We start from the raw sequence: 12,464 nt of genomic DNA on the forward strand, positions 1-12,464 counted from the left end.
ATCCCCACAATCACTCTGGAAGTCAAGCAAAAGAAGATATTCTTTTCCTCACATTGCAGTTGAAGAAACTAAGGCACTGAGGGGTCAAGCAAGCTGCCTCACTGCCAGGTGACAAGAGATTTTGCTTTTCCAAAGAAAAATCTTAGGTGGACTTACTAAGTTCAGGAAGAATAAGTAGGTGAAAATAGCCAAAGAAATTTCGAAAAATGAGTAGTGTGGTTTTTCTTTAACCTCTAGCTTAAAAAAAATGATAAAACTACAGCGGCACCTGGGTGGCTCAGTTGGTTAAGTGTCTGACTTTTGATTTCCACTCAGATCATGATCTCAAGGTTGTGAGATCCAGTCCCACACTGGGCTCTGAGCTGGGTGTGAAGCCTGCCTAGGATTCTCTTTCTCCCTCTCCCTCTGCCCCCTCCACCTCTCTAAAAAAGTTTAAAAAATAAATATAAAAACAAAATATAACCAAAAAATAACCATAAAGAATAGATGAGGGGAGCCTGGGTGGCACAGCCTGTTGAGCGGCCAACTCTTGGTTTTGACTCAGGTCATGATCTCAGGATTGTGAGATCGAGCCTCAAGTCAGGTTCTGCACTCCACACGGAGTCTGCTTGAGCTTCTCTCTCTCTACTCCTCCTGCTCCTGCTCTTGTTCTCGCTCTCGAAAATAAATAAATAAGTCTTTTAAAAAAAGAACAGATAAACATTCATCCACTGTACAGATAAGGATTTTCTAAGTAAGCATAAAATTAATAGAGGAAAACACAGATGTTCAAGAAAAATATACTTGACTCCATAAATCTTAAAAATATTTTATACATGTTAAAAATACTATAAAAGAATATTAAACAGGAAAAAAAAACAATGGAAATATATGTCAATTTTGTACCTTAGTATCTGAGAAAGCCTTACAAATCAGTAACAAAATACAAAATACTCCTTCAAGAAAATAGCCAAAGGGCAAAAACAGTTAAATACCACATAACCATATATTTAAATGTTTTCAGATTCACTAATAATTCAGTGCAATACTAGTATAAAATAAGAATTTTTATCTATCAAAATAAGAATATAAAAAAATAATATCCAGTGCTAGTAAGAATAGCATAAAATAGATACTAACATACTCTTTGTGGGAGTATAAATTCAGAGAGCCTTTCTGAAAAGCAATTTGGCAGTGTGTATCAATGGCCATAATAAAGCTCACACCCCTTTGGCAAAATAAATCCATTTTCAGTAACTTCTCATAAGGAAATAGAGATGTGTACAGAAATTTTAAGTTCAGTAATTTTTTATTAGATTTTTTATTGTGGCAAAATATATAATACATAATTTGCCAATTTATTCATTTTAAGTGTACAATTCAGTGGCATTGATTACATTCAGTGTTGTGCAACCATCACCACTACCTATTTCCAAAAATTTTCACCAACCCCAAAGAGAAGCTCTGTACCCATTAAAGAGTAACTCTCTGTTTTCCCCTTCCCCCAGACCCTGGTAACCTCTAATCTTTCTGTCTCTATACCCATTCTAGATATTTCACATAAGTGCAATCATATGATATTTGACTTTTTCTGTCTGGCTTCTTTCACTTAGCATAATGTTTTCAAGATTCATCCACATTCAGCATATATCAACACTTCATTCCTCCTTATAGCTCAGTAATATTCCATTGTATGGATATACCACATTTTGTTTATTCATTCATCTGTTGATGGACGTTGTTTCCATCTTTTGGAAATACGGCCATGCACACTGATATACAGAAATGTTTGATCTATTTTCAATTCTTTTTTGGTGTTTTTATGGACAGAATCGTGCCCCCCCCCCCAATTTATATGTTGAAGCTCTAACCTCCAATGTGACTGTATTTGGAGACAGGGCTTCTAAGGAGGTAGCTAAGGTTAAATGAGGTCATAAGAGTAAGGCCTTAATCCTATCAGATTGGTATCCTTATAGGATGAAGATGAGACACCAGGAGTGCATGAGCACAGAAAACTAGCCATATGAACAGAGCAAGAAGGTGGCCCCTGCAAGCCAGAGACAGAGACCTCACCAGACATCAATCCTGTTGGCACCCTGATCTTGGACTTCTAACCTCCAGAACTGTGAAAAAATAAATTTCTTTTAAGCTCCCCAGTCTGTGGTATTTTGTTATGGTAGTCTGAACAGACTAATTTAGATACACACACACACACACACACACACACACATATCCAGGAGTGGAACTGCTGGATTATATGATAATTCCATGTTTAACTTTTTGAGGAACTGCCAAACTGTTTTCCATAGTGGCTGCACCATTTTATATTCCCACCAGCAGTATATGAAGGTTCCAATTTCTCCACATCCTTAAATTTAATCATTTTGATTGCAGTGTAATAATAATGAGTAAAATGGAATAGTAAATAATATTTAATTAGAGGAAACTGCCTAAATAAACTAGAATATAGCCATATGATGGATTATGCAGTCATTAAAATAATATATTCAAAAAATACTTATTAAAGATGTAGAAAAATGCTCAGGATATAATGTTAAATGACAAAGGCAGGATTAAAAACTCTATCATGTGTGGGGTGCCTGGGTGGCTCAGTGGGTTAAAGCCTCTGCCTTCGGCTCAGGTCATGATCCCAGGGTCCTGGGATCGAGCCCCGCATTGGGCTCCCTGCTCAGCAGGGAGCTTGCTTCCCTTCCTCTCTCTCTGCCTACTTGTGATCTCTGTCTGTCAAATAAATAAATAAAATCTTTAAGAAAAAAACTCTATCATGTGTGATCTAACTTCCAAACAAGCGACAGTGGAAGGAGATACAGAAAAATGGAGAGTAAATTTGGGATTAAGTTTTATTTGTACTTGCTGTACTTCCCATATTTTCTACAATGAACATGTGTTATTTTAATGAATAAAATACAGCATTTAAAAAATGAGCTATGTACTGGTCAAAATTAAGACTGTAAGAATGGTACATCTCCTGGCTAAATGGCTACAATATATCTTTTCAGCTAAAGGAAAAGAATATGTAGAAAAGACACATCCAACTGATTAGGGTAATATCTGGATCAAGAATTACAGATATTGGGGTGCCTGAGTGGCTCAGTGAGTTAAGCCTCTGCCTCTGGCTCAGGTCATGATCTCAGGGTCCTGGGATCAAGCTCCACATTGGGCTCTCTGCTCAGCAGGGAGCCTGTTCCCCCCCCCCCCCCATCTCTCTGCCTGCTGCTCTGCCTACTTATGATCTCTCTCTCTCTGGGTCAAATAAATAAATAAAATCTTTTTAAAAATAAAATAAAATAAATTAGAAAAGAAGAATTACAGATATGGCCTCACTTTAAGCAAAACTGCCATATAAAAACATTGAAAACCGTAGATTTATACAGATACATTTTTACTGTATTTTATTTTTATTTTTTAAGATTTTATTTATTTATTTTAGGGTGGGAGGGGTGGAGGGAAAGGAGACAGAGAATCTCAAGCAGACTCCATGCTGAGCGTGAAGCCTGACACAGAGCTTGACCTCATGATCCTGAGATTATGACCTGAGCTGAAATCAAGAGTTGGACTCTTAACCGACTGAGCCACCCAGGCCCCCCTACTATTTTAAATCATACTTTTTCTTTATTTTTTTCCTAAAGATTTTATTTATTTATTTGACAGACAGAGATCACAAGTAGGCAGAGAAGCAGGCAGAGAGAGAGCAAGGGAAGCAGGCTCCCTGCCGAGCAGAGAGCCTGATGTGGGGCTCCATCCCAGGACCCTGGGATCATGACCTGAGCCGAAGGCAGAGGCTTTAACCCACTGAGCCACCCAGGTGCCCCTTAAATCATACTTTTTCTGATAATATAACTAATATATGCTCATCACAGAAAACTCGAAAGAAAAAAGAAAAATAGAGGAAATAAAATCACTCATAATTCCACAACCTATAGATAAGAAACTATAAGCATAAGCATTCTGGTATATTTCCTTGCATATATCTTTATATATATTTTTTCAACTGTGTAACTGAGATCACGCTATAAATGTAGTCTATCTCCTATTTTATTTCATTTAGCTTTCTTTTTTTTTTTTAAGATTTTGTTTATTTACTTGACAGAGAGACACAGCGAGAGGGAACACAAGCAGAGGGAGTGAGAGAGGGAGGAGCAGGCTTCCCGCTGAGCAGGGAGCCCCATGCGGAGCTCAATCCCAGGATCCTGGGTTCATGACCTGAGCTGAAGGCAGATGCTTAACGACTAAGCCACGCCAGTGCCCTTCATTTAGCTTTCTGATCTGAGCTTTCCCCACAAGTCTATTGCATGAATGTCCCACAATTTATTTGACCACTTATCTACGTGTGGTCAATTAGGTTTATCCTATTTTTCATCATCATAATAATCCTGAGGTAAATATTTCCATACCTAAATCTTTTACCACATCCCTGATTATTTTCTATCTAGGGATCTATGCCTAGAAAGGGAATATTTTTATTTTATTATTTTCTATCTAGGGATCTATCCCTAGAAAGGGAATCACTGGCATCAAAGGGTATACATATTTTAAAGCTTTTATGAATCTTACTAGGTTGTCTTCCAAAAAGTTTGTTCCAATTTACACTTCTGTCAGGGTAGGACTAAGCATTACCAGGTTTTATTTGCTAATGTTCTAGATTTTAAGAGACCCTGTTTTAATTTTTATTTCTTTGATTTTTAGTAGGGATGACCCTTTTTCATGTTAACTAGTTAATTACATTTCCTATTTTACAAACTGTCCATATTTCTACTGGAATGTTAGTGCTTCTTTTCAAAAAATCAAAGTTCTTTATACGTAAGAATATTAATAAGGAGAGAGAATTCTTTATGAAAACCTTCACATCAGGGGCACCTGGGTGGCTCAGTGGGTTAAAGCCTCTGCCTTCGGCTCAGGTCATGATCCCAGGGTCCTGGGATCGAGCCCCACATCAGGCTCTTGAGAGCCTGCTCCCCCCTCTCTCTGCCTGCCTCTCTGCCTACTTGTGATCTCTGTCTGTCAAATAAATAAATAAAATCTTTTAAAAAAAACCTTCATATCAGAAATTCTTGAAATATCAAGCTTCCTAATTTAAAACAAGTTTTAATTTATAAAAGTCCCATCTACATACAGATTTTTACCATATAAAGTAAACTTTATCTTCCCAACATTTGCCCAAAGAATTGGCTAATAAGAAGAAAGCAATGTACTCAGTGAGGCATGTTTCATGGCATATACAAAGAGTGCTAGAAGTATGCTTGGGGAGCCTAGTGGCTCAGTCAGTTAAACATCTGACTCTTGGTTTTGGCTCAGATCATGATCTCAGGGTCCTGGGATCAAACCCTGAGCCCTGTGTTGGGCTCTGTTCTCAGGACAGAGTCTGTTTATCCTTTTCCCTCCCCCTCTGCTCCTTCCCCCAATCCCTACCCCGCATGCATGTGCACTTGTGCTTTCTCTCTCAAATAAAAAAAATAAAATCTTTTTTTAAAAGTATGCTTATTGGTAAGGTAAGGAGTTGCACATTATCAACAGACATATTTACTGCCTGTTTCTGATCTTTCCCAGGGTTCAACACACAGTAGGCAGTGATTACAACTAAGCCACATATATGCAGATAGAAGCACAGACCCATGTACTATGCACACCCACCACCCTTGCAACATCGGCAGAGAAAGATGAAATGACAGTTTTGGAATCAGACCTACTCCAGTTTCTTATCATATTAATTACATGAGCCTGCACAAAGATGCATCACCTATTTCCTCATCTGTAAAAAGGGGATAATACCCACCAAATGGGGTTCTGATGAGTCTTAAATAAGAGAAAGGGAAAGCACTTAGCACAGTGCCTGGGATATAGTAGGAACTCAATAAATGCTAGCAACTTTCTTCTTGGGAACACTACTTCTTACATATCCCTTCCTTCCCTGATGCTGCCCTCTAGTGGACTAGAGCTCTCTTCCCCCCAAGTAAGGCAGGTTCCACTTGAAACAAATCCGGATTTGAAAAACAGGTCAAGTTTACTTCCCCATTTATCAAAAAGGTTTTTTAAATACATTTCAGACTAGAGGATATTTAAATTATGATATGATCTATAGAAGTACAATTGATCTACAGCTGTTCAGTACCTTGCTTCCTAAAGTTTCCTAACTAAACCTAGCTTATTTCCTATATAAATCAATCTTCCCACCACTACTGATTCTTCCCTAAAAAAATAACCTTGACCCTCTCCTTCAGTTCAGACTTTCCCCCAGACAAAGCCCCTTTGGTTTTACTCACCCACACAGTTGTCACAGATGCTGCAATGGGAGGCCCGGGGAGGCCGGAAGATCTTGCATGTATAACAGTATTTCAGCTTTACAATCTGGTTGTTGATCTGGAAATTCTTGATACGAGGAGGTGGTCGCTGGCCCTGGGGCACTGCACCATTGGTAGCTTCTGTAGGTCAGTAAAGACAGTTAATATCACTGCCAGTCATTATTTGAGCCCCAAAGTCTCACTTCTCCAAAAGCAGTGGGAGCAATCACCAGTTCCTTAGGCCCACTGCCTTTTCCAGACTAGCACTGCCTGAGGGCACTGTCAACATCAACAAGTATCCCATCAAATTCCACTGAATACCATGGAATTCTTTTCTGCACATGTGAAAAGAGGTTTCTTCATGTTTTTCAGCAGATTACAAAGAAAAACATTTATAAAAGAAATAAAAATGGCTAAAAAGCATATGAAATGAAATCATTCAAATTCACTAAGAATCAAAGGCATAAAAAGATGCACACAAAGATGCTGATACCTCCTAGTATATTAACAAATATTAAAAAGAATAAAAATGGGACGCCTGGGTGGCTCAGTCGGTTAAGTGTCTGCCTTCAGCTCAGGTCATGATCCCAGGGTCCTGGGGTTGAGTCCAGCATTGAGCTCCTTGCTCAGTGGGGAGCCTGCTTCTCCCTCCACTTGCTTCTCCCTCTGCCTGCTGCTCCCCCCTGCTTGTGTTCTCTCTCTCTCTCTCTCTCTCTGACAAATAAATAAAATCTTTAATAAAAAATAATAAAAATCCCCAGTATTGGCAAGGATGGGGAAGGTATTTTTATACATAATCAGTAAGTGATAAAGCAGTGGCTCCCAAAACTTTAAAGGCATATATTTTTTGACCCAGCAATTCTGTTTCTAGGAATTTAACAAAATTACAAAGAGATACACAAAAGATGTTGATGGAAGGATATTTGTCACAGAGTCCCTTTTAATAGTGAAAACCTGAAAATAACCTCAGTGTCACAGGGGATTGGTTAAGTAAATGCATGCATAGGATGGAATATTGTGCAACCATTTAAAATGATGTAGACAAGTGAATGAAAACACAGGACAATATTCACAATATATTGCAAAATGAAAATGTACACTAGAAAGCATGTAACATGCATAAAAGGATATTATCTTGCAAAAATAAAATATATGCATAAAAAAGGCTGGTAATACTTAGAATCAGAAAAATAATCATTTAAAAATAAGAGTAATGCATGCTTATTGTAAAGGTTTAGAAAAAACAAAAGATGTATGTAAGAAAAAAATCATTGATAGTCTCTCAACTCAGGAATATCCAGGTGTTTTGGTGTATTTCCTTAACAGGTAAATAAACCATGATTTTTAAAAATTTGAGATCACATTATAAATATAATTTTGTACCCTCTGTTTTTCGCTTAACACTGTATGGTGAACACTTTCCCATGGTTGTTAATTTCTCTTCCAAAAAATATTAATACTGGCAATATAATATTCCATCATATGTACATACCATAATCTATTTAACCATTCCATATTGTAGGCATTTAAATGGCCTCTGGGTTTTGACTATTTAAATGATGTTGCATGAAAAAACTTAAAATGTTACAGATAAAGTTTAAATCCCCTCTGATCACCACCGCAATCCCAATTTCCACCTCCCCTTCTCAACAATATATACATATGTTGGGGCACCTGGGTGGCTCAGTCAGTTGAGCATCCAACTCTTGGTGTCAACTCAGGTCATGATCTCAGGGTAGTGAGACTGAACCCCGATAGTTGGGCTCCAGTCTCACCTTGGAGTCGGCTTGAAGTTCTCTCCCTCTCCCTCTGCCCCTTCCCCCACCTCTCTCTCTCAAATAAATAAGATCTTTTTTAAAAAAGAGAATATATATTATTTAATATGCATTACAATTAATTTCTAAAACAGAAAGAAAAAAAAGAAAAGCATGTTGAAGTCTGAGCAGTAATATATGAAGTTGCCAGCATTAAAACAGCTAGGCCCATATTAAAAAGAAAAAAAAAGGAAAAAGAAAAAAATGACATGCTGAAAATCCTTCTACAGTAATTTGTATGAATCTGATTATTTCCTTTAACTAAACTCTAAGTGAAGTGGAATTACTGGGTCAAAGGGTATGAATCCTTAAAGCCCATATTGCTTATTGCTAAAATGCTTCCCAGACAGATTGTATCAATTTGCACGCCCATCCATCTGCAGCATATGAGAATGCCTGTCTCGTTGCACCCTAGATGTGCAGGGTAATTCTAAAAACAGAAAAATTTTTCAATTCACTTTGATTTTAAAAATATCTGCCATATGGAACTTTTTTCCTTTTTTTGCAGAGTGGGGTAGATGCTGTGAAATCAAACAATAACAGTGTGCCACAAGTCTTAAAAGGATGGGGATAGCTCTTCACTAGAGAATGATGTAAGGACCAGCATGCCACCTTAATATTCCCTTGCATGGCCTTTACATGAAGGCACTTGTGAGATAGAGTTCATGGTTCATCCTCCCCATGAGGAGCTATGCTGCAAGGGAATCACAATGTTGTCTTCTGCCCCAACCTCCATGCATAGAGCATACCCAGCACAGGGATGAGTGCAAATTGACAAAAACTTGCTAACATAAACATACAAATGAACGCAAGAATGTATTCTTCTACGGAGAGAAACATGCTAAAAGGAGAGGTCACAATGTGACAGCTCAAGCGTGGGCTCCAGGCCCAGTGATCTGGCAAAACAGAACTAACCTTGCTAACACCTGCTGGGAGATGCAAGAGACAAGTCAAGGCACTGCCTTGACCTTCAGTTTCTCCATATGTGAATGGAAAGATGATGATAAAAGAATAATCCAGATGGCGAAAATATGGCACACACAACTCTCCCTCCTATCTTATTCCTAACTACCCCAGCTTTACCAGGTCTCCCCTGAACTCCAGCTGCACCAACACACCTGGCCTCTGCTTTTTCCCCACTATTCCCACTCTTACCCCATCCCTAAGTAGTTCAAGCTCAGATGTGCACAAACTATGCCCCCTTAGCTCAACTAAAACAGGCTAGAATTCTTCAAAAAGAAATTCGCTGAGAAGCTAGAGGGAAATGCAGCTAAAATAAACAAAAGAAATACAAAAGCCTGGACGCTTTCAAACCACTGTAAAGGAGTATCAAATCAACAGATTGTATACTTTAAACTTACACAATGTTGTGTCAATTACATCTTGATAAAACTGGAGGAAAAGACATCAAATGGAAATGGGAGAAAATATTTCATTGATGATAGCATGCATATAAACATTAGGAATAAATTCAATATAAGAAATATAGAAACTAGAATTTAAAACTATAAAAATTTTATTCAAGGGCATAAAATTCAATCTTAAAATAGAGACATAGTATTTTCTTGGATAGGCAGATAATATTATACAAATGTAAATTCTCTCAAAAATATAAATGTAATATAATACCTATTATAACTTTAATGTTTGTGTGTTTTTAATTAAAGTAATATAAAAATCATGGGGCGCCTGGATGGCTCAGTGGGTTAAGCCGCTGCCTTCGGCTCGGGTCATGATCTCAGGGTCCTGGGATCGGGCCCCACATCGGGCTCTCTGCTCAGCAGGGAGCCTGCTTCCTCCTCTCTCTCTGCCTGCCTCTCTGCCTGCTTGTGATCTCTCTCTGTCAAATAAATAAATAAAATCTTTAAAAAAAATAAAGTAATATAAAAATCAAAAAACAAACAAACACCCTAACAATCTAAAGGCTAACCATAGATTGATGGTCCGTGGGCATGGCTTTTAGTCTTATAAGTCCTGGGCCCCTTTCTTCTAATCTATCTAGGTTGGACACTAACTCAAGCTACTTGGCTACTGGACTTGCAAACAATTTAGGCAAGCACTGCTGTGGAGTCTGGGAGGCTCCCAGTCCCCACGAGTACTGATATCCTGGACTTCTTTCCCGGTGCGAGCTCCTAGGATATTCCCTCCTCTAGCCCTGGGATCTTCTGGTTCAATTTGTGGAGTCACCCTGCATCCTGGCTAGTGTAGCACTTTATCTCTGTCCCAAAGAGACCTACCCTGAGCTGAAAACTGCACCATAATGAGCCTGTAACTGCTCCCTTTACCCTCCTTTACCTTCCTAGAATTCTCAGTGGTTCCTGGCATCATAGCTGTTTCCTCCCACCTTGTGTATTGCCTTAAAGCAGGAGTTCTTGGTGGGGCCCATGATTGTGCTTCAAAAGATCTGTGAATCTCTGAAATTACATCCCAAATTATATGTATAATCAAACATATAAGAATATTTTTATGAAAAGAAGGCTTATAGCTTTCATCAAAAAAAAAATCAAATGAGTTTATGACCCCTCAAAGGTAAAAAAAAAAAATCCCATCCTCTTAGGACGAGTGCAGTAAGACAAACCCTTCCTGAGACACAACCCAACACAAGGAAGAATGAAGCATATGGCTTTCAAATCTTGCTAAACCTGCCTTACCAAAACCATAGGGTAGTCATGATCTCAGATTCAGGATCTTACAGGGAAAAAGCTAGATATTATTCTTAGTCTGCAACTACTATTATGATTCCATTCCTTTAGTGATTAAAGTCACCACAGCATCTTGCCAGCTGGTTAGAACACTCACCTATCTCCATTTCTATGAAAGCTGCTTCATCTGGTAGGGCCCGAGGGATCACTCCAGGGTCACTGAAGCTGGTCCTCAACAGTGTAGCCATGGAGAAAAGGAAGAGCATGGCAGCAAACACAGGGATGGCAGGAGAGAGCTGGACAGCCAGGTAGCGACATCTGAAGAAAGTGGGTGATTGAACATTTAGTTATATCCACCCTATATTGGCCACAAACTCTTACCAGCATGTCGATCTGGTCTCCACAATAAAATGAGCAGTACATTGAGGGAGGAGACCATGTTTTTTCCTTCTCTTGAACTACGCATAACTCCTAATATACGGTTCTTCACATAGTAGGCTCAACGCTTACTTGATGTCACCTATAACCTCAGAAGACAGTCTCCAGGGACCTCCCCTATCACCAAGTCCAATTCCTCCTGTCAGCCTGCTGAGGACATTTCCTCTGTGCCTTGGGAAAGGCTCACACCTAGTAGGGTCAGGGAAGCAACTGAGCCTGGACTTGTAAATACCACAGGTTGCTCTCACTCTGGGAATGTCTAGAGCTTTTCATAATCACTCATCTGGCATTAGGCCTGAGCTCAAAGAGGAGGAAGAAAAGATGAGGACCATTCATGAAGCAGGGTCCCAGTGTCAGAGGGTACATCTGGCACGCTTCAAGGCTAGTGAAAAGCTTCAGGGCTGCTGATTGACTTTGTAACATCCATCCTCTTCTCTCCTCAATTTGCTCTGCTAGTAGGTACTTAGTGACCTCAGGCAAAGGAATAAGAAAATTGTATCTCCTCAGCACCTCTCCCCAACATCATGTTTGCTCCTCCTCTTTCCTCATAATTCACCCGGAAAGCCACCCCTCTTCCTCTCTGGATATCCCAGATCTACTCATCTTTCAGGTCCCAGAGATATCAATGCCATCATTGCCACCATCACAACTCAGCGTATGCCAGGCACCGCACTAAGCCGTTTATATGCATTATCTCATTCAATTCTCACAGTAAATCTATGACATAAAGTCTATTATACCCATTTGATAGCTGGAGAATCTGGGATTTAGAGAAGTCTTGCCTCTTCTGAGAGGCCTAGCCTAAGCTGCACTAATCTCTCCCTTCTCTACCGTGGTAGTCCTCACTGCCAGAGCCTTGTAGTGTTTCCTAGCTGCTTTTCACTATGTTGACCTCGTCTTCCCCAGCTGCACTTCGTAAGAGGAAAAACCTTGTCTTTGTGAAGTAGGAATGTTTGTGTTTGCATTCTGGCTCTGCCAGCTCCTACTTGGGTGACTTAATTAACTTCAGTCTCCTTAGCTGTGAACTGAGGATAGTAATAGCACTACATAAGATCATTGTGTCATCAAATGCATGAATATAAATAAAGTGCTTAGAACTGCACCTGACACATAGTAAACGTTAAGTAAATGTCAGCTCTTAACGTTACCATCTTACCATCGTGGTTCTGTATCTCCCAGAGCTTAATACAAGTATGGGAACAAAGAAGCTATCCACAAATACTTGTTGCATCCAGCTGAATTTCAAATAGGAATATGTGATGAGAGTTATCACTGACCTATTTTTATTCTTT

At 39.1% G+C, this 12,464-nt stretch overlaps 1 protein-coding gene across 2 annotated transcripts in view; it reads right to left on the reverse strand.

Moving 5' to 3' along the window:
- LOC111157277 (zinc finger DHHC-type containing 9) overlaps positions 1–12,464 on the reverse strand; it is a 34,934-nt gene that overhangs the window by 11,448 nt on the left and 11,022 nt on the right. For both annotated transcript variants that reach the window (XM_022518573.1, XM_022518571.1), the window contains 2 exons: positions 10,892–11,052; positions 6,261–6,419 (listed from right to left, as the gene is read on the reverse strand). In XM_022518573.1, coding sequence (XP_022374281.1) covers positions 6,261–6,419; positions 10,892–11,052 — 320 coding nt within the window. The remainder of the gene's footprint in view (positions 1–6,260; positions 6,420–10,891; positions 11,053–12,464) is intronic.

Source organism: Enhydra lutris, unplaced genomic scaffold, assembly GCF_002288905.1.
Source record: "Enhydra lutris kenyoni isolate GAN:26980312 unplaced genomic scaffold, ASM228890v2 scaffoldscaffold53, whole genome shotgun sequence".
Taxonomy (NCBI): Eukaryota; Metazoa; Chordata; class Mammalia; order Carnivora; family Mustelidae; genus Enhydra; species Enhydra lutris.